At 50.8% G+C, this 25,647-nt stretch overlaps 2 protein-coding genes across 2 annotated transcripts in view; one reads left to right on the top strand and one right to left on the bottom strand.

Moving 5' to 3' along the window:
• Positions 1 to 23,167, top strand: part of LOC141106804 (uncharacterized) — a 44,723-nt gene extending 21,556 nt beyond the window's left edge. Inside the window, exons 9-13 of the mRNA XM_073597731.1 lie at positions 6,503 to 7,188; positions 20,398 to 20,409; positions 20,609 to 20,737; positions 20,869 to 20,920; positions 21,436 to 23,167. Coding sequence (XP_073453832.1) covers positions 6,503 to 7,188; positions 20,398 to 20,409; positions 20,609 to 20,737; positions 20,869 to 20,920; positions 21,436 to 22,643 — 2,087 coding nt within the window. The 3' untranslated portion in view covers positions 22,644 to 23,167. The remainder of the gene's footprint in view (positions 1 to 6,502; positions 7,189 to 20,397; positions 20,410 to 20,608; positions 20,738 to 20,868; positions 20,921 to 21,435) is intronic.
• On the bottom strand, positions 557 to 4,329 carry LOC141104888 (uncharacterized). Its single transcript, XM_073594677.1, has 4 exons — positions 4,243 to 4,329; positions 4,060 to 4,111; positions 3,847 to 3,976; positions 557 to 2,503 (listed from the first exon to the last, which is right to left on the bottom strand). Exon 4 carries the CDS (start codon positions 2,322 to 2,324, stop codon positions 1,308 to 1,310), a length of 1,017 nt encoding a protein of 338 aa, XP_073450778.1. The 5' UTR covers positions 2,325 to 2,503; positions 3,847 to 3,976; positions 4,060 to 4,111; positions 4,243 to 4,329; the 3' UTR covers positions 557 to 1,307.
• Positions 23,168 to 25,647: the final 2,480 nt, after the last annotated feature.

Below are 25,647 nucleotides of genomic sequence, written 5' to 3'. Positions count from 1 at the left end.
GTTTTCTTCCCCCCATGGCCCCCCCCCCAATATGGAGCTGCCCCCCCCACCCCCATGGCTGGGAAGACTTTCCACAAGATTTAGGGGTGTCTCAAGATCTGGGGTCATATCAGTAGGTCTATGTAGGGATCGTATATGTAGGGATCATTGACCCCTAAGACCACAGAGGTCACCCGGATGCTTTCAAGGCCCACATACAATGTGATTTATTGCTGCTTTGGATGTGGCGGCTGCATTCATTTTCTTTTTTCAGGCTGTTCCCTTTACCATCACCTGGTGATCCTGCCAGAAACACACTTCCTGTCCCGGGGTGACAACGCCTACTTACCTCACTGTATTTATGGAGAAGCAGGGTTGTCATCCTAAGGCAGGACTACAGAACACCTACCCCACCCCCCTCTACCGAAGTCCTCAGTGATAACTGGGAGAGACGCAGAGAGCACAGGAAGTTCTCAGCTCACAAGGTTTCTGGCAGGATCATCCTTATTGAACACATATAACAAAAGGTCTTCAATGGTATATTTAACAAACAGAAAAGGGATCAAACAAAAGATGCTCATTGTTGGGGGTTACACGCCCTTTAATTTTTATTCTGCATATTGCACTGCAGCCAAAGTCCAGAGAGCACCTCACATGGTGGGTGGTCAGTTCTCCATTCTGATCCCGGCATGATGAGCCACCAATCAGATTCAAACTTCAAGAATCTGATTGGTGACTGTAAAAAAAAAAAAAACAACACTTCTTCGATATATTCTGTGTGTGAGGGATAGCGAGGATAGTGGGTGTGTCCAAGAACACTCCTCCCTCATCATAGGCTGGGGGGTTCCCAGGTCCCCAGACTACCAGGAAGTGAGGTGGACTGGAGCTCCAAAAACCAAAGTGCCTTCAAACAAAACTGGTGTTTAATGGGTTCGGGGACTTGGAAGAACTCTTCTAAAAGTCACCAGATATGAGATTTCAGAGACTTGGAAGAACTCTTCTAAAAGTCACCAGATATGAGATTTCGGACACTTGGAAGAACTCTTCTAAAAGTCACCAGATATGAGATTTCAGAGACTTGGAAGAACTCTTCTAAAAGTCACCAGATGTGAGATTTTGGACACTTGGAAGAACTCTTCTAAAAGTCACCAGATGTGAGATTTCGGAGACTTGGAAGAACTCTTCTAAAAGTCACCAGACATGAGATTTCGGACACTTGGAAGAACTCTTCTAAAAGTCACCAGATATGAGATTTCAGAGACTTCAAAGAACTCTTCTAAAAGTCACCAGATATGAGATTTCTGAGGTCCGACATCTCGTGGTCGCTTTCATTTTGGAGTCCTGGAGGAAGTCCGAGGCCGGTGGTGGGCTTTGACGTGGGACAAGAACTTCCCCATCCTCACAAAACCCATCCCACACTCGGCACAGAAGAAGCATTTCTCCAGCCGGTGAATCTTCTGGTGCCGGGTGAGGACGGAGCGGCTGACGTAACTTTTGCCGCATTCGTTGCAGATGTGCGGCTTCAGTCCAGTGTGGCTCCTCTGGTGCTTGGCCAGGTCGGAGCTGCTGACGAAGCACTTGGTGCATTCAGAACATGGGTACGGCTTCTCCCCGGTGTGGACCCTCTGATGGATGACCATCTGTGAGCGGGTCAGGAAGCTCTTCCCGCACTCGGAGCAGATGAACTGCTTCTCACCCGTATGGATCTTCTTGTGGCGGAAGAGGTTGGAGCTGCAGGTGAAGAATTTCCCACACTCGGGGCACGTGTACGGCTTGAGTCCGGTGTGGGACCTGCTGTGTTTGGTCAGCTCGGACCTGCTGGTGAAGCACTTCCCGCACACGGAGCATGAATACGGCTTCTGGCCCGTGTGGATCCTGTGGTGTATGGAGAGGCTGGATTGTTTGCTAAAAAGTTTCCCGCACTCCGAGCATTGGAAAGGTTTCTCCCCCGAGTGAACCCGGTTGTGCTGAATAAGATCTGCATTACTCCGCAAACACTTCCCGCACTCGGTGCAGGAAAACTGCTTTCCTTTCACCGCTCTGTGACCGGGTTTCGGGAGGATCTGCCTCGGCTTTCTTTTTGGACCAACAACGTTCCACTTGAAGCAAACCACGTCTCCTTCCGTGAATTCTTCTTCCAATAAGGCCTCCTGAGAAACAAGAGCCGATGGACATTGTGTGGGAACATCAGGTTCTTCTAGAGGTCCTTCATCAGAAACTAAGAGTTCCTCCTTAACCTGAGTAGGTGGATGGTGTGTAAAGACATGGAGGTGTAGGAGATCTCCAGCCTTCGAGACCTTGCTGTGTAGAAGACTTTTCTCTTCAGATAAGAGAGGACCCTCCATAATAGGATTTATTACCGGTTCACCTTGACATGAGTCTGGTTCCTCCTTGATACCAACAGATACATGCTGGGTGCGGTCTGTGGGGGGAGGGAGGCCAGCGTGGAGAGGGATCCATTCTTCCAAGGGCTCTTCTTTACAGAATGGAGATCGCTCATCAGGTGTTGCTTCTTCAGGAGGATCTGCAGGAATGAGATAGTTGGGTGAATGAGGAGGAACATTTTCAAGGTCTACGAGAAGGTTCTCATGTATCCAGGTCATGGGATAGATCAGCCCTCAAAATTTCCACTCGCCTGCTCACATTAGGCAAGTGAAAACAAGCGGAGGGCAAGTGTGGAGCAGGGGTGGACTTGGCCGGGAGGGGGGGTCAGGGTGGACATCTGATGGGTCGCTCTGATGCCCTGTAATAAAGGCTGCACCGCTTCTGCCAGAAGCAATCAGCCAGGAAACTGTCGGAAGGAGAGCCGGCCGGATCACACAGAGCGGGGATCTCCTGCTGTGACACAGCTTGGATCTAAAAGCCGGCCGCTGTAACAAAGTCCCACCTCCTAGAATGGCTCCTATGATGGACAGCACACTGGACCAATCCCAGGAATTTTAATCAGTGTGCTGTCTATCATAGGAGCCGGTCCAGGAGGTGGGACTTTGTTACAACGGCCGGCGTTGATCCAAGCTGTGTCACAGCAGGAGATCCCCGCTCTGTGTGATCCAACCGGCTCTCCTCCCGATTCCTCCCCGTGATCCCCATGCAGTGATAGACTACATTGATGGCCACTGATGAGGCAGCACTGATGGCAATTGATGAGGCTGCACTGATGGCCACTTATGAGGCAGCACTAATGAGGCTGCACTGATGGCAACTGATGAGGCTACACTGATGGCCACTTATGAGGCAGCACTGATGGCCACTTATGAGGCAGCACTGATGGCCACTTATGAGGCAGCACTGATGGCCACTTATGAGGCAGCACTGATGAGGCTGCACTGATGCCTGCTGATGAGGCAGGACTGATGGCCGCTTATGAGGCTGCACTGATGGCCACTGATGAGGCTGCACTGTTGGCCACTGATGAGGCGGCACTGATATGCTTTACCTTAAAATGTTGTTGTTGTAGCTGTTGTTAATATTTATTTTTGTAACGTAATTTTTCATAAAACATATGCAGAAAGAGTCATTTCATGAGATTATTTATGAGAGGGTGTTTAGGGGCGGGGCAGGGTAGGGGTTGGGTGTGGCAACTGGTGGCGAGTTACCCTTAAGGCTTGGCTAGTAGCTCAGGACTTGAAATTTTGAGCCCTGTTATAGCTAGTCGTAGTCGGTGACATTCATTAAGAACTTGTTCTGTAATGACGAAGATGTTTCTCCACTCATCCAATCGTCTTCCTCAGATCTAAAGATCTAAATTAGAGCCGAAGAAGCTTCTTGGATGAGTGTTGAGTTGTCTGACCAACTAAGAGACCTTCATGACTACTGGAGCAAAGGCTGAACTTGACTTTTCTGGCACCTTGTGGATTAAGGACTTACAGTTGGAGAGGTTTGGCCTTCAAATTTGATTTCATCTCCCAAGAAGGCCGACACAACCAAAGTGGGTTAGATACCACCACCAGAAATTTCCATTTCCACCCGGCTCTTCTCACCATACAGTCACCTTCCCCTAATCAATGAGACCTTTGTGTATGTTCATGACATGTATATAAAGGGTGATAATGTTCCATGTTTGTACAGAGATACCCTTACCCCAAGACGAGAGGGACTGACGATCATCCATCACATCTCCTTCCAGACCTCCCTGTAGAGAGACAGACAATGATATCCTGACACCTTATAGGAACCTGACACACACAATGATACAGTCACCATCCAGACACATCCCTTGTCTGTTACTGGATAATGTCCCAGAATTCCCAGAATCCTCCTCACCTCTCCTGTCAGAAGATGGACCATCATGGTGGTCAGTTCCAGGATCTTCTGCTCTTTGTTCCTCTCAGGTATGGGAGAAGGAGGGGGAGGCACCATGGTGGGGCTCTGGGTCCTGCTCCATCCTCCTGAGATTGGCTCCCCACTAGACTTCTTCACTACAACATAATTCTACAGATCAGGAGAAAGATAAACCGACATCAATCATCTGACATCATCTAAATGTCTACAATAAGAACATGGTCTACTGACCAGACTAGACAAGAGTGATGTCATGTGACCTCCCAGAATCCTCCTCACCTCTCCGGTCAGGTCTGTGTGTTATTAATAGAGATAAGAGTGATGTCATGTGACCTCCCAGAATCCTCCTCACCTCTCCGGTCAGGTCTGTGTTTTATTAATAGAGATAAGAGTGATGTCATGTGACCTCCCAGAATCCCCCTCACCTCTCCGGTCAGGTCTGTGTTTTATTAATAGAGATAAGAGTGATGTCATGTGACCTCCCAGAATCCTCCTCACCTCTCCGGTCAGGTCTGTGTTTTATTAATAGAGATAAGAGTGATGTCACGTGACCTCCCAGAATCCTCCTCACCTCTCCGGTCAGGTCTGTGTTTTATTAATAGAGATAAGAGCGATGTCATGTGACCTCCCAGAATCCTCCTCACCTCTCCGGTCAGGTCTGTGTTTTATTAATAGAGATAAGAGTGATGTCATGTGACCTCCCAGAATCCTCCTCACCTCTCCGGTCAGGTCTGTGTTATATTAATAGAGATAAGAGTGATGTCATGTGACCTCCCAGAATCCTCCTCACCTCTCCGGTCAGGTCTGTGTTTTATTAATAGAGATAAGAGTGATGTCATGTGACCTCCCAGAATCCTCCTCACCTCTCCGGTCAGGTCTGTGTTTTATTAATAGAGATAAGAGTGATGTCATGTGACCTCCCAGAATCCTCCTCACCTCTCCGGTCAGGTCTGTGTTTTATTAATAGAGATAAGAGTGATGTCATGTGACCTCCCAGAATCCTCCTCACCTCTCCGGTCAGGTCTGTGTTTTATTAATAGAGATAAGAGTGATGTCATGTGACCTCCCAGAATCCTCCTCACCTCTCCGGTCAGGTCTGTGTTTTATTAATAGAGATAAGAGTGATGTCATGTGACCTCCCAGAATCCTCCTCACCTCTCCGGTCAGGTCTGTGTTATATTAATAGAGATAAGAGTGATGTCATGTGACCTCCCAGAATCCTCCTCACCTCTCCGGTCAGGTCTGTGTTTTATTAATAGAGATAAGAGTGATGTCATGTGACCTCCCAGAATCCTCCTCACCTCTCCGGTCAGGTCTGTGTTTTATTAATAGAGATAAGAGTGATGTCATGTGACCTCCCAGAATCCTCCTCACCTCTCCGGTCAGGTCTGTGTTTTATTAATAGAGATAAGAGTTATGTCATGTGACCTCCCAGAATCCACCTCACCTCTCCGGTCAGCAGGTAGATGATCTCCAGGGTGAGGTCCAGTATCTTCTCGGTGATGGTGTCCTCCATGTTGGTCAGATCTTTGGTGGTCACACGCCACTCATTGCTGAATGAGAAGGAAAATTAGAGACAATGAATTGCATTTCCACCACAGCTCTGTCTACATGGAGTTTGTCTGTCACCCATGTGGGAACTCTTCCTTCCACAACCCACATACCGGGGGGGGATGCCCGCCCACATCACATGGTCAATGAGAACAACCAACTCTCAGCTGAAAACCTTCCATGAAGACCACAACCGCCCAATGAATCGTCTTCTGATGGATGGAAGGTGAGCGGTACACCAATTCCTGGGTCAGTGGTGAGGGGTTAGACCCCCGTCCTGGTGTTATGGGTGTCTGCCAAGGAGATTCACCTTCTCTCTGGTCACCAGTAGAAAAAGTGAGAGAATATCCCCCAAAAATGGAGGGGTCACCAGAACAAGAGGTGAGGGAAAATACTTCAACCTTCTCCATGGGATGACTCTAGAAGACGGAAATTCCATCCACTCTGGAGAAGTTTCCTTCCATTTCCTATTTCTGGGACAGGAAGTGACGGGAAATTTCCCCAATGGGATGTACACTTCATAGGAGGTCTAACCCTTCCTTACTCTATCAAAAAATAAAAGCTTTGTCTTTAATTGCACTTCAACTTCCATGAAGAAGGAGGAGGATCTGAATTCTAGGAGACCATCTGAGGATCTGCAGAGCCAACAATCCCCATAAAGTGTCTGATGTGGATTTCCTGGGATCGTCAGCTCCATCTAGTGGCTGTAAAGTGTCTGATGTGGATTTCCTGGGATCGTCAGCTCCATCTAGTGGCTGTAAAGTGTCTGATGTGGATTTCCTGGGATCGTCAGCTCCATCTAGTGGCTGTAAAGTGTCTGATGTGGATTTCCTGGGATCGGCAGCTCCATCTAGTGGCTGTAAAGTGTCTGATGTGGATTTCCTGGGATCGTCAGCTCCATCTAGTGGCTGTAAAGTGTCTGATGTGGATTTCCTGGGATCGTCAGCTCCATCTAGTGGCCATAAAGTGTCTGATGTGGATTTCCTGGGATCGTCAGCTCCATCTAGTGGCCATAAAGTGTCTGATGTGGATTTCCTGGGATCTTCAGCTCCATTTAGTGGCTGTAAAGTGTCTGATGTGGATTTCCTGGGATCGTCAGCTCCATCTAGTGGCTGTAAAGTGTCTGATGTGGATTTCCTGGGATCGTCAGCTCCATCTAGTGGCCATAAAGTGTCTGATGTGGATTTCCTGGGATCTTCAGCTCCATTTAGTGGCTGTAAAGTGTCTGATGTGGATTTCCTGGGATCGTCAGCTCCATCTAGTGGCCGTAAAGTGTCTGATGTGGATTTCCTGGGATCGTCAGCTCCATCTAGTGGCTGTAAAGTGTCTGATGTGGATTTCCTGGGATCATCAGCTCCATCTAGTGGCTGTAATGTGGTATTTTCCTGATTACAGACGGTACTATGTGAATGGAATAATCACATTTTGTGCTCCTCACTCATTGACATGGGGGGGTATCTGGGGGTCCCTTATTTTTAATGATTCCCCCCCACCCCCACTCCTTTAAAGATTGATCATGCCTGGGGGGTGGGGGGAAGGATTGGTGATCATGGGAGCACTCTGTGATTGGCTGTCACATGACTGAGGCGGTCCTATCTTTAGTTGGGATTGAGTTCCCCCTTCCATAGATGGGAGGGTGTGATAAGTGACATCGATCACCCGGTGATCCGTATGATCGTAAGGCTCACTCTATTGGCTGCTGGGTGGGAACAGGTTAAAAATTCCAATAGCCCATCCCCCCCATCTGCAGACCCCCCCCACCTACAACCACTGGCCAGGGTTTTAGGGATGAGGCTTCTGTGGAAAGGTCATGACCTGAAGAAGATCGATATGTGATCTGTGCTGCCAGCCAATGGCTGAGAATGCTGAGCGGTGTGATCTGGTGGGGGGGAGGGGAACACAATCGCTGACATCATATTGTTACTACATCGATCTCCTCCTGACATCTTCAGGTTTTGTCGTTCTGCATGACGGGTGTATGAGAAGGAATCTGGTCACTCTGGGGGGAGTTATGTGCTGTTGGGGTGGTTCTGGAGGGGGGGTTTCGGGGGGGATTCAGGGCTCAGGGGGGGTTGTGGAGGGGGGTTCAGGGTTCTGGAGGGGGGTTCAGGGTTCTGGAGGGGGGTTCAGGTTTGGGGGGGTTGTGGAGGGGGGTTCAGGGCTCAGGGGGTTTTGGAGGGGGGGGGGGTTCCGGGTTTAGGGGGTTCCGGGCTGGGGGTGTTGGGTTGTGGAGGGGGGGTTCAGGGTTTAGGGGGGTTGGGTTATGGAGGGGGGGGTTGGGTTGTGGAGGGGGGGTTCAGGGTTAAGGGGGGTTGGGTTCTGGAGGGGGTGTTCAGGGTTTGGGGGGGTTGTGGAGGGGGGGTTCAGGGTTTGGGGGGTTGGGTTATGGAGGGGGGGTTCAGGGTTTAGGGGGGTTGGGTTATGGAGGAGGGGTTGGGTTCTGGAGGGGGGGGTTGGGTTGTGGAGGGGGGGTTCAGGGTTAAGGGGGGTTGGGTTATGGAGGGGGGGTTGGGTTGTGGAGGGGGGGTTCAGGGTTAAGGGGGGTTGGGTTCTGGAGGGGGTGTTCAGGGTTTGGGGGGGGTTGTGGAGGGGGGGTTGGGTTGTGGAGGGGGGTTCAGGGTTTGGGGGGTTGGGTTATGGAGGGGGGGTTCAGGGTTTAGGGGGGTTGGGTTATGGAGGGGGGGTTGGGTTCTGGAGGGGGGGTTGGGTTGTGGAGGGGGGGTTCAGGGTTAAGGGGGGTTGGGTTATGGAGGGGGGGTTGGGTTCTGGAGGGGGGGGTTGGGTTGTGGAGGGGGGGTTCAGGGTTAAGGGGGGTTGGGTTCTGGAGGGGGTGTTCAGGGTTTGGGGGGGGTTGTGGAGGGGGGGTTGGGTTGTGGAGGGGGGGTTCAGGGTTTGGGGGGTTGGGTTATGGAGGGGGGGTTCAGGGTTTAGGGGGGTTGGGTTATGGAGGGGGGTTCAGGGTTTAGGGGGGTTGGGTTCTGGAGGGGGGGTTGGGTTGTGGAGGGGGGTTCAGGGTTTAGGGGGGTTGGGTTCTGGAGGGGGGGGTTGGGTTGTGGAGGGGGGTTCAGGGTTAAGGGGGGTTGGGTTATGGAGGGGGGGTTCAGGGTTTAGGGGGTTGGGTTCTGGAGGGGGGGGTTGGATTGTGGAGGGGGGGTTCAGGGTTAAGGGGGGTTGGGTTATGGAGGGGGGTTGGGTTATGGAGGGGGGGTTCAGGGTTTAGGGGGTTGGGTTCTGGAGGGGGGGGTTGGATTGTGGAGGGGGGGTTCAGGGTTAAGGGGGGTTGGGTTATGGAGGGGGGTTGGGTTGTGGAGGGGGGGTTCAGGGTTAAGGGGGGTTGGGTTCTGGAGGGGGTGTTCAGGGTTTGGGGGGGGTTGTGGAGGGGGGGTTGGGTTGTGGAGGGGGGGTTCAGGGTTTGGGGGGTTGGGTTATGGAGGGGGGGTTCAGGGTTTAGGGGGGTTGGGTTATGGAGGGGGGGTTGGGTTCTGGAGGGGGGGTTGGGTTGTGGAGGGGGGGTTCAGGGTTAAGGGGGGTTGGGTTATGGAGGGGGGGTTGGGTTCTGGAGGGGGGGTTGGGTTGTGGAGGGGGGGTTCAGGGTTAAGGGGGGTTGGGTTCTGGAGGGGGTGTTCAGGGTTTGGGGGGGGGGTTGTGGAGGGGGGGTTGGGTTGTGGAGGGGGGGTTCAGGGTTTGGGGGGTTGGGTTATGGAGGGGGGGTTGGGTTGTGGAGGGGGGGTTCAGGGTTAAGGGGGGTTGGGTTCTGGAGGGGGGGGTTGGGTTATGGAGGGGGGGTTCAGGGTTTAGGGGGGTTGGATTATGGAGGGGGGTTCAGGGTTTAGGGGGGTTCCAGTAGGTCGGTATACGATCGGTTCTCAGGCTCGGATCACATCTCATGTCATTGTTGTACAGATCACATTGTGATAACGTTCAGACTTCATACTGATTGTACGGCTGGAATGACAATCACATTATGAAGGTGAAGGACATGATTTTTGCTGATCACATCGATCGGATTCCTTCATCACATTGATCGATTAATATGAGATTAGGTGGGATTATTATTGTTTTTTATGGCATAACAAAGGTGAATGACAGAAGGGAATGTCCATAGAGTATAATGGGAGGTAAAATATGAACTCATTTGTACAGATCTTGGAGACATGGGGATTTCCCCTCCCCCATAGTTCTTCCTCAGAGTAGAGTAGCGGATTGTCAGATTGAGATTATTTGGGATCACATTTGTTTTCTATGGAATGACAGATAAATGATAGAAAGGAATGTCCATAGAGTATAATGGGAAGGTGAGATGTGACCCGGAGTCAGAACCATTGGACATATCAGATCTGTCCTTGGCAGACATTCTCTCCATGTTCAGTGATAAGATTTAAATGGAGAGTAATTGGATTATAAATGTTTTCTAAGGAATAAAAGAAGGAAATGTCCACAGAGCAGCCCTGAAAAATTCCACTCGCCCGCTCACATTTTGTGGCTGGATTTTGAGGGCTGGCGGATGTGGGCTGCCTGGGGAGCGGGGGGGGGGGGGAGGGGAGCACCCCCGGCAGGCGGGTTGTATTGGAGCCGTTCTCCCAGAGATCAGAGGAGAAGAGAGGAGAGCCGTCCCCGCATGATCAGAGCGCCGGTAACATAACAGCTTTCATTTCATTACCTGTGTGTTCCCCGCCGTGCCCCGTCACATACAGCCCCTCCTCTTTGTCCAGGGAACTTTGATAGACAGATCAACCATCCAATCCTGGGACGAGTGATCTGTCTGTCAAAGTTCCCTGGACAGGGGGGGGGGAGGGGCTGTATGTGACGGGGCACGGCGGGGGACACACAGCTAATGAAATGAAAGCTGTTATGTTACCAGCGCTCTGATCATGCGGAGGACGGCTCTCCTCTCTCTTCCCCTACACAGGTAGGCTGGGGACATGGGCTGCATTGAGGGACACGGGCTGCATTGGTGGACACGGGCTGCATTGGTGGACACGGGCTGCATTGGTGGACACGGGCTGTATTGAGGGACACGGGCTGCATTGAGGGACACGGGCTGCATTGAGGGACACGGGCTGCATTGAGGGACACGGGCTGCATTGAGGGACACGGGCTGTATTGAGGGACACGGGCTGCATTGAGGGACACGGGCTGCATTGAGGGACACGGGCTGCATTGAGGGACACGGGCTGTATTGAGGGACACGGGCTGCATTGAGGGACACGGGCTGCATTGAGGGACACGAGCTGTATTGGTGGACACGGGCTGTATTGAGGGACACGGGCTGCATTGAGGGACACGGGCTGCATTGAGGGACACGGGCTGCATTGAGGGACACGGGCTGCATTGAGGGACACGGGCTGCATTGAGGGACACGGGCTGTATTGAGGGACACGGGCTGCATTGAGGGACACGGGCTGCATTGAGGGACACGAGCTGTATTGGTGGACACGGGCTGTATTGAGGGACACGGGCTGCATTGAGGGACACGGGCTGCATTGAGGGACACGGGCTGCATTGAGGGACACGGGCTGCATTGAGGGACACGGGCTGCATTGAGGGACACGGGCTGCATTGAGGGACACGAGCTGTATTGGTGGACACGGGCTGCATTGAGGGACACGGGCTGCATTGAGGGACACGGGCTGCATTGAGGGACACGGGCTGCATTGAGGGACACGAGCTGTATTGGTGGACACGGGCTGCATTGAGGGACACGGGCTGCATTGAGGGACACGGGCTGTATTGAGGGACACGGGCTGCATTGAGGGACACGGGCTGCATTGAGGGACACGGGCTGCATTGAGGGACACGGGCTGCATTGAGGGACACGGGCTGCATTGAGGGACATGGGCTGCATTGAGGGACACAGGCTGTATTGAGGGACACGGGCTGCATTGAGGGACACGGGCTGCATTGAGGGACACGGGCTGCATTGAGGGACATGGGCTGCATTGGTGGACACGGGCTGCATTGAGGGACACGGGCTGCATTGAGGGACACGGGCTGCATTGAGGGACACGGGCTGTATTGAGGGACACGGGCTGCATTGAGGGACACAGGCTGTATTGAGGGACACGGGCTGCATTGAGGGACACGGGCTGCATTGAGGGACACGGGCTGCATTGAGGGACACGGGCTGCATTGAGGGACATGGGCTGCATTGGTGGACACGGGCTGCATTGAGGGACACGGGCTGCATTGAGGGACACGGGCTGCATTGAGGGACACGGGCTGTATTGAGGGACACGGGCTGTATTGGTGGACACGGGCTGTATTGGTGGACACGGGCTGCATTGAGGGACACGGGCTGTATTGAGGGACACGGGCTGTATTGAGGGACACGGGCTGTATTGAGGGACACGGGCTGTATTGATGGACACGGGCTGTATTGAGGGACACGGGCTGTATTGAGGGACACGGGCTGTATTGGTGGACACGGGCTGTATTGGTGGACACGGGCTGTATTGGTGGACACGGGCTGTATTGGTGGACACGGGCTGTATTGGTGGACACGGGCTGTATTGAGGGACACGGGCTGTATTGAGGGACACGGGCTGTATTGGTGGACACGGGCTGTATTGGTGGACACGGGCTGTATTGGTGGACACGGGCTGTATTGAGGGACACGGGCTGTATTGAGGGACACGGGCTGTATTGAGGGACACGGGCTGTATTGAGGGACACGGGCTGTATTGAGGGACACGGGCTGTATTGGTGGACACGAGCTGTATTGGTGGACACGGGCTGTATTGAGGGACACGGGCTGTATTGGTGGACACGGGCTGTATTGGAGGACACGGGCTGTATTGGTGGACACGGGCTGTATTGAGGGACACGGGCTGTATTGAGGGACACGGGCTGTATTGGTGGACACGGGCTGTATTGAGGGACACGGGCTGTATTGGTGGACACGGGCTGTATTGAGGGACACGGGCTGTATTGGTGGACACGGGCTGTATTGAGGGACACGGGCTGTATTGAGGGACACGGGCTGTATTGGTGGACACGGGCTGTATTGAGGGACACGGGCTGCATTGAGGGACACGGGCTGCATTGAGGGACACGGGCTGCATTGAGGGACACGGGCTGCATTGAGGGACACGGGCTGCATTGAGGGACACGGGCTGCATTGAGGGACACGGGCTGCATTGAGGGACACAGGCTGTATTGAGGGACACGGGCTGCATTGAGGGACATGGGCTGCATTGAGGGACACGGGCTGCATTGAGGGACACGGGCTGCATTGAGGGACACGGGCTGCATTGAGGGACACGGGCTGCATTGGTGGACACGGGCTGCATTGAGGGACACGGGCTGCATTGAGGGACACGGGCTGCATTGAGGGACACAGGCTGTATTGAGGGACATGGGCTGCATTGAGGGACATGGGCTGCATTGAGGGACACGGGCTGTATTGAGGGACACGGGCTGTATTGGTGGACACGGGCTGTATTGGTGGACACGGGCTGTATTGGTGGACACGGGCTGTATTGAGGGACACGGGCTGTATTGAGGGACACGGGCTGTATTGGTGGACACGGGCTGTATTGGTGGACACGGGCTGTATTGGTGGACACGGGCTGTATTGAGGGACACGGGCTGTATTGAGGGACACGGGCTGTATTGGTGGACACGGGCTGTATTGGTGGACACGGGCTGTATTGAGGGACACGGGCTGTATTGAGGGACACGGGCTGTATTGAGGGACACGGGCTGTATTGAGGGACACGGGCTGTATTGGTGGACACGATCTGTATTGGTGGACACGGGCTGTATTGAGGGACACGGGCTGTATTGGTGGACACGGGCTGTATTGAGGGACACGGGCTGTATTGAGGGACACGGGCTGTATTGAGGGACACGGGCTGTATTGAGGGACACGGGCTGTATTGGAGGACACGGGCTGTATTGGTGGACACGGGCTGTATTGGTGGACACGATCTGTATTGGTGGACACGGGCTGTATTGGTGGACACGATCTGTATTGGTGGACACGGGCTGTATTGAGGGACACGGGCTGTATTGAGGGACATGGGCTGCATTGAGGGACACAGATAAATTTTTGTTAATATTAATTTTTAGAACTTAATTCTGTATAAAACATTAAAGTGTCATTTGATGAGATAATTTCTGAGGTTAGAATTAGGGGCGGGGCAGGGTAGGGGTGGGCGGGGCAACTGGTGGCCGGTAACCATTGAGGTCTGGCTAGTAGCTGAGGACTTGAAATTCTGAGCCCTGATATAGAGAAGAATGAAGAACAACAATATTACAGGAAAACCTGAAAGATAAAGTGAGATACAAGGGACAAGTATTCCTTCTGAGATCACAGACTCATTTATAGACTTCATATAATGTATAAACATTGAAGATACAATCCCGATCTGTACAATCTTCTCTTCACTTCTAATAATCACATAGATTACAGATAATCCGAGATCAGAGACATTTCACAACATTACACAATCTTCTTCATCCAGTATATATGATGACTGAGGAGGAGCGAAGATCCCGATCATATCTTCAATTGTTATATATAAAATATAGAGAAATCCTGTAAATGAGGGCGATGTGTGAGAAGAATAAATGTCTCTTATATATATATATATGATATCTGTCAGGTGTGTCTGTAGAAGAATTCATAGATTGTAATCTGTGGACATTCCTCTCTCACTCCTTCTAGTATGTCCCCTGGTCATGTGACCCGGATTATAGGGGGGGGGGAGGGGATCTCTCTATAGAGGAAGATCGTACAATGTATGGAGGATCATCACAGATCTAATACTCCCCTCCCCCATCATACAATCCCCTCCCCCTCCCCCGACACTTGTGTGCATGACAACCTCTCACCTCCATCCACACTCCGATCACAGGAAGAGCCCCGCCCCCTCCATCATCCTCATCACCGCACTGCATTGTGGGGGTTGTAGTCTCCTCCCACAGGAAGTCATGTGACCGATGTGTGGGGGGCGGGGACATGCTCACAACATCCTGAGATGGGAAGGAAGGACACGCCCACTAAGTAATGTATGAAGGGAGAGGACACGCCCCCTTAAAGGAGAATTACCTAAAAATATATATATAAATCAAATCCACAAGAAATTATTTTACCTCCAAAATTCCTTCATATTACAAATCCGAATAGAATGATATATATCAGACAATGTATGGAGAGATATCGGACGACAAGATTCTTCTCTACAGATCGTCTCCTGTCCGATCCGACTTCTGACCAATCACATCGCCGGGTTCTGTCATCACATTACAAGGAGATAAAACAAACGATCCGATTGGATGACTTTCATAGATCCTCCCCCTCTGTGATCCTCTTCTCTCCTGTGATTGGCTGCTGAGTGTACAGAGATCCCCGCCCACCAATCCCTGCACAGAGCCCGGAGGAGGAGGAGGAGACTACAACTCCCAGCATGCAGTGTGGTGGGGGGAGGGGCACGTCCTGTGAGTGGAGGATGGGGGATGGAGGATGGGGGTGAGAAGTGATGGGCGGACATTATAAGATCGGAGGGGGAGGGGATTATAAGGGACAGTTATGACGTCACATGATGGGGGAGGAGATTTCCCGGGACTGATGACCAGAGAGGAGAGAGCATAAGTTTGTACCCCCCTAAACCATATCAGTGGGGGAGGGGAGGGGAGGGGGAGGTGCAGAGAAGACCCAACAGCCCATTACTACAAATACAAACATTCCTCCTCCTCCTCCTCCGGAGATCTGTGATGTGATGATGATGAAGATCTTCTGCACATCTGTGGATGGAGAGGAGGATCAGGTGAGTGTCTGATAGACTCCGCCCACCACACAAGTGGGGGATGGGTGTGATAATCCCCTCCCCCCCTCACTATGGAAATATTTATCTGCAAATCATCATTTCCAGAAGATCAGATAATGATTGGAGGAGATTCTCCCCTCCCCCACTCACCCCCCATAATTGTCATCTCTGTGTGACCTCAGGGGGCCTCTCCTCACCTCTGTCCCCCCCGCAACTCTGTCCCCCCCCGCAACTCTGTCCCCCCCCGCAACTCTGTCCCCCCCCCGCAACTCTGTCCCTCCCGCAACTCTGTCCCCCCCCGCAACTCTGTCCCCCCCGCAACTCTGTCCCCCCCGCAACTCTGTTCCCCCCGCAGCTCTGTCCCCCCCGCAGCTCTGTCCCCCCCGCAGCTCTGTCCCCCCCCGCAGCTCTGTCCCCCCCGCAGCTTTATCCCCTCCCTCGCAGCTCTGTCCCCCCCGCAGCTCTGCCCCCCCGCAGCTTTATCCCCTCCCTCGCAGCTCTGTCCCCCCCGCAGCTCTGTCCCCCCTGCAGCTCTGTCCCCCCCACAGCTTTATCCCCTCCCCCGCAGCTCTGCCCCCAGCAGCTTTATCCCCCCCCCGCAGCTTTATCCCCTCCCCCGCAGCTCTGTCCCCCTGCAGCTCCTGTGTATGTCAGGAATGAGATGGGTCACCCTGCACATCATACCGTGCAGGGGGTTCATCTTCCTTCATATCTGATGATGTCTATAGAGAGAGGAGATCACTGGAGCAAAGAGTCAGGAAAGAAAAAAGAGGGCTACAACCCCTCCCCTCTCCCCCTTCCCCCTCCCATCTCCCCCTCTCATCTCCCCCTCCTATTTCCCCCTCCCTCCCATCTCCCCCTCCCATCTCCCCCTCCCCTCTCCCCATCCCATCTCCCCCTCCCCTCTCCCCCTCCTATTTCCCCCTCCCTCCCATCCCATCTCCCCCTCCCATGTCCCATCTCCCCCTCCTATCTCCCCCTCCCATGTCTCCTCCCATCTCCCCTCTCCCCCTCCCATGTCCCCTCCCATCTCCCCCTCCCATCTCCCCTCCCCTCCCATCTCCCCCTTCCCCCCCTCTCCCCTCCCATCTCCCCTCCCCTCCCATCTCCCCCTTCCCCCCCTCTCCCCTCCCATCTCCCCTCCCATCTCCCCCTCCCTCCCCTCCCATCTCCCCGTCCCCTCCCATCTCCCCCTCCCCTCTCCCCCTCCTATTTCCCCCTCCCTCCCATCCCATCTCCCCCTCCCATGTCCCATCTCCCCCTCCTATCTCCCCCTCCCATGTCTCCTCCCATCTCCCCTCTCCCCCTCCCCTCTCCCCTCCCATCTCCCCCTCCCATGTCCCCTCCCCTCTCCCCCTCCTATTTCCCCCTCCCTCCCATCCCATCTCCCCCTCCCATGTCCCATCTCCCCCTCCTATCTCCCCCTCCCATGTCTCCTCCCATCTCCCCTCTCCCCCTCCCCTCTCCCCTCCCATGTCCCCTCCCATCTCCCCCTCCCATCTCCCCTCCCCTCCCATCTCCCCCTTCCCCCCCTCTCCCCTCCCATCTCCCCTCCCATCTCCCCCTCCCTCCCCTCCCATCTCCCCGTCCCCTCCCATCTCCCCCTCCCCTCTCCCCCTCCTATTTCCCCCTCCCTCCCATCCCATCTCCCCCTCCCATGTCCCATCTCCCCCTCCTATCTCCCCCTCCCATGTCTCCTCCCATCTCCCCTCTCCCCCTCCCCTCTCCCCTCCCATCTCCCCCTCCCATGTCCCCTCCCATCTCCCCCTCCCATCTCCCCTCCCCTCTCATCTCCCCCTTCCCCCCCTCTCCCCTCCCATCTCCCCTCCCATCTCCCCCTCCCTCCCATCTCCCCCTCCCTCCCCTCCCATCTCCCCCTCCCTCCCATCTCCCCCTCCCTCCCCTCCCATCTCCCCCTCCCCTATTGCAACAACCGCAATTTTATTCTCTAGGGTCTCTACTAAATATATATATAATATTTGGGGTTCTGAGTCATTTTCTAGCAAAAAAAAAATAAAGATTTTAACTTGAAACCAACAAATGTCAGTAAAGGTTCAGTGTTTAGGGGGTTAAACTTTTTTCACTCCCCCCCCAAGTCTTTTCCATAGATAAATTGTTACAATGTTGATACTTCAGTTCCATTGATGAAGATCGTTGTGATTCTCGGCAGACGGACGGATTTTCTCTTCCTTTCTTCTGTCAGCTTCAGAAGAGCCGAGAGAATTCTCTGCATAGAAACAAACACTTTAGTGAAGATCGTCATAACGATTGATTGTGCATCTCTCATGTGTATGTGGATGACATCGATGGAGCACCTGAAATGTCACAAGAATTCCTCACCTGTTCTTCACTTTCACTTTCACTTTCACCTGCACAGAAAAGTAAGAATCGGGTTAACATCACAGTATGGAGGGCAGTGGAGACTTCAGCCCCTTTCATGCGGGGGTGGCGGTAAAGCGCTGGCGGTATTTGGTCGCTAGCAGCGGGCAGTTTTACCCCCCACTAGCGGCTGAAAAAGGGTTAAAAACTACCGCAAAGTGCCTCTACAGAAGCGCTTTGCCGGCGCTATATCCATTGCTTTCAATGGACAAGGAGCGGTGGAGGAGGGGTAAACTCACCGCTCCAAAGATGCGGCTGGCAGGACCTTTTTTCCCGCCCTGCCAGCGCACCGCTCCAGTGTGATAAACCCCCTCCCCCCCCCCCGGGGGGCTCCTCACACCGGAGACACGGCAGCGCCACTTTCAGGTCGGTTTGCAGTGGAGCTCCACGATTCCGGCTAAAATGAGAATCACGATTTTTGTTGCTTAGAAGATCGATCGCGATTCTCTCGCGATTCTCGCGGCGTAACGTCATCTTTCACATTAAAACAAAAAAAAATTTAGCTAACTTTACTGTTTCGTTTTTTTTTTAATTCATTGAAGTGTATTTTTTCCCAAAAAATTGCATTTGAAAGACGGCTCGGCAAATACCGCGCGACATAAAATATTGCAGCAACCACCATTTTATTCCCCGGGGTCTCTGCTAAAATATATATAATGTTTGGGGGTTTCAAGTAATTTTCTAGCAAAATATATTGATTTTATCTTAAAAAAGAAGCGTCAGAAAAAGATTTAGACTTTAAGTGGTTAAACTTCCTGCATTTACACCTTGAAAACTTGGCAGACTGCCCAGATTATTTACACAGAAGTTCTTTCCCTTTGATCTAAGAAGGAAGTTTAGTTACAATGTTTCAAGTTCTAAACTTGGCAGACTGCCCGGATGTTTTCTTTTGACAGCTGAGTGAGCAGATAAGTCTCTCCACTTGTTTATATGAAAGAATCGAACAACTCAGCAGGAGAGATCGTCAGGGGGGGATGAATCGAGATCACAATTTTTTTTTTAACGATTTAATTGTGCGGCTCTAGTTTGCAGGCGCTATTTTTAGCGCAATAACGCCTGCAAACCGCCCCAAGGTCAAAGAGGCCTTATGCCCCGTACACACGATCGGACATTGATCGGACATTGATCGGACATTGATCGGACATTGATCGGACATTGATCAGACATTGATCAGACATTGATCGGACATTGATCAGACATTGATCGGACATTGATCGGACATTGATCAGACATTGATCGGACATTGATCGGACATTGATCGGACATTGATCGGACATTCCGACAACAAAATCCATGGATTTTTTCCGACGGATGTTGGCTCAAACTTGTCTTGCATACACACGGTCACACAAAGTTGTTGGAAAATCCGATCGTTCTGAACGCGGTGACGTAAAACACGTATGTCAGGACTATAAACGGGGCAGTAGCCAATAGCTTTCATCTCTTTATTTATTCTGGGCATGCGTGGCACTTTGTGCGTCAGATTTGTGTACACACGATCGGAAATTCCAGGAAAGGAAAGGGGGGGAAAGGAGCATATTGCCCGATCCTGAACCTTACCGGGCCACATGCCCTCAACATGGGGGGTGCGTTGCCAGGGAGACCACCCCCCATGACAAAGCACCTTGTCCCCATGTTGACGAAAGCAAGGGCCTCTTCCCCACAACCCTGGCCTGGTGGTTTTGGGGGTCAGTGGGTTCAATTTTGTAGCTGCACATCAATCACAATGAATGATGTCCAACGCTCGCTGACAGAAAAAGAAACCTCACCAGACCAACACACGTGACTTCTCTGCATGACTTCTCCTGCCGAATGACCTCTGTCAGGCCCCACGCCGATAAAAGAACACAAAGTAGAGGGGGTCTCCCTAGGTGTTGCCATTGATCAAATATGGTCATGTGGACAATGATGTGGGAGGTATCCCTGCCCTTTTTGTTTACACAGATAGGGGGGTTCCTGGCCAGTAAATGATTGGGGTCATGTGATGATGTTGGTTTCTAAGGATACGGTGGATAACAGCACCTGCTGCTTCCTTAGATACGAATGACAGTTGTGGTGACCTTCTCCTGAAGCCGCTCTTCTTGCTCATTTCCAACCAGTGGGGGATGGGGCCTGAGATTAAGCCTTAAGTATTAGTCAAGGATAAGAGTTGGGGACTCTTCCTGTGGGTTGGGTTATATGGTGGGCTATTGGCTCAGGTTTTATATTAGATTTAGAGTTAGAATTGTGTGTTTAGGAGGACTGGAGACTTTTCCTACAAACATTTGAGATCATTCACACTCCATGCAGACAGAGCCTGGAGATAAAGTTCATACCTCCTATTTATCTTCCTTTGTGTAGAGCTGAGCCGAGCATACCACCTCCGAAGATCTGAACAAAGATGGCGAACACCATGGCTGAGAGGATACTAGACCTCACCCTGGAGATCATCTACCTGCTGACCGGAGAGGTGAGGAGGATTCTGGGAGGTCACATGACATCACTCTTATCTCTATTAATAAAACACAGACCTGACCGGAGAGGTGAGGAGGATTCTGGGAGGTCACATGACATCACTCTTATCTCTATTAATAAAACACAGACCTGACCGGAGAGGTGAGGAGGATTCTGGGAGGTCACATGATATCATTGTTACTTTTTTGATACAGAGTTTTCCTCCTGTGAAGTCTGGTGATCATCTCATCATCAAGGTTCCTCAGTCCTTGAAACCTAAGGGGGACAGTGACAGGAAGATCCTGGAACTGACCAATAAGATCACTGATCTGCTGACAGGAGAGGTGAGGAGGATTCTGGGAATTCTGGGACATTATCCAGTAACAGACAAGGGATGTGTCTGGATGGTGACTGTATCATTGTGTGTGTCAGGTTCCTATAAGGTGTCAGGATATAATTGTCTGTCTCTCTACAGGGAGGTCTGGAAGGAGATGTGATGGATGATCAGAAGTCCCTCTCGTCTTGGGGTAAGGGTCTCTCTGTACATACATGGAAAGTTATCACCCTTTATATACATGTCATGAACATACACAATCTCATTGATTAGGGGAAGACAACTCCATAAATTTGTATGGTGACAAGAGTCGGTGGGAATGGAAATTCTGGTGGTAGTATCTAACCCACTTGGGTTGTGTTGGCCCTCTCGGGAGATAAAAACAAATTTGAAGGCCAAACTTCTCCAACTGTGAATCCTTATTCCACAAGATGCCAGAAAAGTCAGGATTCTCCTTTGCTCCAGTAGTCATGAATATCTCGTAGTTGGTCAGACATCTCAACACTCATCCAACAAGCTTCTTCGGCTCTAATTGGATCTGAGGAAGACGATTGGACGAGTGGTGAAACGTCTTCAGCATTACAGAACAAGTTCTGGTGAATGTCACCGACTACGACTAGCTATATATCATGACCGGGATACGTGAGAACCTTCACATAGACATAGAAAATGTTCCTCCTCATTCATCCAACTATCTTATTCCTGCAGATTCTCCTGAAGAAGCAACACCTGATGAGCGATCTTCATTCTGTAAAGAAGAGCCCTTGGAAGAATGGAACCCTCCCCACACTGACTTCCCTCCCCCCACAGACCGCACCCAGCATGTACCTATTGGTATCAAGGAGGAACCAGACTCAAGTCAAGGTGAACCGGTAATGAGTCCTATTATGGAGGGTCCTCTCTTATCTGAGGAGGGAAGTCTTCTACACACCGAGGTCTCGATGGCTGGAGATCTCATACACCTCCATGTCTTTACACACCATCCACCTACTCAGGTTAAGGAGGAACTCTTAGTTTCCGATGAAGGACCTCTAGAAGAACCTGATGTTCCCACACAATGTCCATCAGCTCTTATTCCTCAGAAGGCCTCCTTGGAAGGAGAATTCACGGAAGGAGAGACCGTTTGCTTTAAGTGGAACGTTGTTGGCCCTCAGGGAGATGACAGAGAAAAAGGACAGAGAGAAATCCTCCAGAAACCCGGTCACAATGTGGTGAATGGAAAGCCTTTTTCCTGCACCGAGTGTGGGAAGTCTTGCCGGAGTAATGCAGATCTTATTCAGCACAGCCGGGTTCACTCGGGGGAGAAACCTTTCCAGTGCTCAGAGTGTGGGAAATACTTCAGCCAACAGTCCACCTTAACCATGCACCACAGAATCCATACGGGACAGAAACCGTACACATGCACCGAGTGCGGGAAGTCCTTCACCAGCAGGTCAGATCTGACCAAACACAGCAGGTCCCACACCGGACTCAAGCCATATTCCTGCCCCGAGTGCGGGAAATTCTTCTCCTCCAGTTCTCACTTCTTCCGGCACAAGAAAATGCACATCGGCGACAAACAGTTTATCTGCTCCGAGTGCGGGAAGAGTTTCCTGACGCGTTCAGAGATGGTGATCCATCAGAGGATTCACACGGGGGAAAGGCCTTATCCTTGTTCTGAATGCGGCAAATGCTTCATCAGCAGCTCCGACCTGGTCAAGCACCAGAGGAGCCACACCGGACTGAAGCCGCACGTCTGCCAGGAATGCGGCAAAAGTTACGTCAGCCGATCCGTCCTCACCCGGCACCAGAAGATTCACCGGGTGGAGAAACGTTTCTTCTGTGCCGAGTGCGGGATGGGCTTTGTGAGGACAGGGAAATTTTTGGCCCATGTTAAATCCCATCACCGCCCTCGGAACTTTGTCTCCACTTCCTAGCTGAACTCCACAAACTACAGCTGGAAAATATTCAACCTGACAAAAGTTAGATCCCGGACCTCACAAATGTCCTAATTGGGTTGTAGGCTTCATCCATGTTACTGTGTCCACTAAACGTGTCTTTTGTAGCAATTTGGGTTTTGAGAATTTCTTTTATGAATGATTTAAGGTGCACCTTGAACATTCCACTCGTGTAGATATTGCTGCAGTGCCCCGTTCACCCCCCACGTTCTTCTGTCGGTGGTCTGAGGACCTCGGGTGGTGATGTAGGACATCATGCAGCTTCCAAGCAGAGATTTTCCAGCTCACAACAATCTATGGAACAGTATGGACTACTGTGGGGGGATCGTCATTTAGCAGCACATTCCTTCGTATTTAGAAGAAGTGAAGGAGAAATTCATGGGACTTTTCATTAACCCCTTCACGCTGACGTAACACATACATGCAGCCTCACGGAAGTGGGCTTTTTTTTTCGTGGGGCCGCATATATGTTATTTCCCTTTTGTTCAGGGAGCGGCACCACACAACGATCTCCCAGCACAGAGACTGGGGTCTCATCAAAGAGCCCCGGACCCCCTGTACCAACGATCAGGACCCGGATCTCCCAAATCTGGGCCACTTTGATTGATGTGATAGCCTTCTGATTGACTACCACAGTGATCCCATGGGGGACACAATGACCACTTTTCACTCTCCTCTCCACTTCCTTCTCCCGCCACTTTCTTTTATTTAATCCCCTTTGTTTTGTCACTTTTTGTATTTTTATGTTTGGACACGTTTTTTTTTTTGCATGTGTGACTGGTAGGGTGTAGTTCCTCGGGCCTGCCCTGAAAGTCTTGGGAGGGGGGTGGACATGGCCTTCTGGCTTGGTTCACCTTCTCTCATGGGGTCTCTATTCGGGGGGAGCCCCACCAAGTACTTGGGTGGATCTGTTTCAGCAGACCCTCCAGAGAACAGGGGGTCCGTCTGGTTTCGGGCCAGATGGACCCAAGTGTAAAGTACCTCAGTCCCCGTCTGGAGCCTCAGGCCCCGGGTGGGATCAGGGCAAGGCCCTCTGATTTTGGAGGACTTGTGTACACCCGTCTGCACGTTTTTGTGTTTCACTCTTTATGTGTGCGCACATTTTTTTTGGCACCGGGTGGAGTTTTTAGGTGTGTTTCACACGCCATGGGCTTTCAAAAAAAAAACTGATCGGCCTGCCCCCCGTATTTTTTTTTTTCCTTTATGTGAATGGAGAGGAAAGATACAATGTATCTTTCTCTTTCCATGCAGAAAGGGGGGAAAAAAAGTGTTTTGTAAAAAAAAAATTAAAAATAAAGAAAAAAAAAAAAGAAAAAATACCTAGATCAGGGTTTGATTTAGGTCAGTGCCCAGGGTTAGTTTTTGGGGTCAAGTAAGGGTCAAAGGTCAGGGTCAGTATATTTTGGGTGGGAGTTTTTTTTTTTTTTTTTTCTTTAATTAGCATCAGTGTTGGTGTGTTTTAGGTAGGACAAAAAAATAAAAATGAAAAAAAATAAATGCTTCTGGGCTGTACTACGAGTACAAAGAACAAATAACATACACAGATGTTGTATTGTTTTCAATCATCACGAGAATTTTATTTTCAGTTGTTCTTTGGTAGTAACAAGAAATATATACAGCTAAATTTAAAATCAATTTTTTTTTTTTTTTTTTCTATTTTGTGCCAGTTTTTCTTTGATAATAAAAAAAAAAATCAGGAGAGATCCTTAACTATTTATCACCAAATACAAACCCAATTTGTCCTGAAAAAAACCCGGTACAATCCGCCTGGATGCACAAAGTCGCTGTGATGATCTGTACGGTTTTACGAACACGTGTCAAAGTTGCAAAATTCTGCTTAGGCATTTCGATTTTGTTTTAAGGGGGATAAAAATCCAAAGTTTATTAGAAAATTAGGTAAAAATGTTGTAGCCATAAAACTATATACAATCATCACCCAATCCTTTTGGTCCTTGATGTGATAGCCACATTATGATACGAAATCCCGACATGTTTCACCCTCTGGGCTTCTTCAGGGGATGTCTTATCCGCTAAGGGTGATGGTACTACAGCGATTATATATATTTAGCTCAAATTTATGATCTGAACGAATTACAAGATGTTCTCAGTACTGTCAATCCGAAACAGACCGTGTGTGACTACAGGAGATATACAGGGGCCATGTGGTCATCTTCGCTAGTAAATATTTCTGGTCCCTTGGTATCTCCTGTGGTCACACACGGTCTGTTTTGGTTTGACAATACAAGAGAACATCTTTTGATTAGTTCAGATCATACATTTGAGCTACATATGTATAATCTCTGCAGTACCATAACCCTTAGCGGATAGGACATCCCCTGAAGAAGCCCAGAGGGCGAAACAAGTCAGGATTCCGTATCATAATGCCGCTATCACATCAAGGGGCATGAGAATTGGGTCATGATTGTGTATGATTTTATTGTTACAAAATTTCAATATTATTTTCTAATAAATCTTGCATTTTTAATGACTCAGTTGTTAATTGATATATCAGCACCTGAAAAGTCCCGTGAATTTCTCCTTCACTTCCTCTAAATCTAAGCAACAGCAGCAGAGCGATTGTCACTGGGGCAGATTAACTGAGAAATGAGCCCTTTACACACACAAAGTAGCTGCCACCAAATGTTTTACCAGAGACCCCTCCCCCCCCCCCACACCACCACCATTCACAGCATTTGCTGCTTCAATTGTGACCTAAATGTCGGTATCTCTCGCTGCCACGCTGGATAGGAAGGTAACAGAGTTATAACACGCCCCATAGCGCTTCACACAGGAAAAGTTCTCTCATCTCTCATTAGAACATTCAGAGATTCAGATCAATGATCTCCAAATATCACTTCAATGAAAAGAAAACTGAACAAGTGCAACAAAATATTTACAGAAAAGATATTACAAAACAGATCTAAATAAAATAAAAGGGAAGGAAGAGGAAATTCGTCTAGACTTTGGTTCCCGGCAGAGTCAC

Source organism: Aquarana catesbeiana, linkage group LG08, assembly GCF_042186555.1.
Source record: "Aquarana catesbeiana isolate 2022-GZ linkage group LG08, ASM4218655v1, whole genome shotgun sequence".
NCBI classification, from domain to species: domain Eukaryota; kingdom Metazoa; phylum Chordata; class Amphibia; order Anura; family Ranidae; genus Aquarana; species Aquarana catesbeiana.
This window is presented reverse-complemented; position numbering and strand designations above follow the sequence as displayed.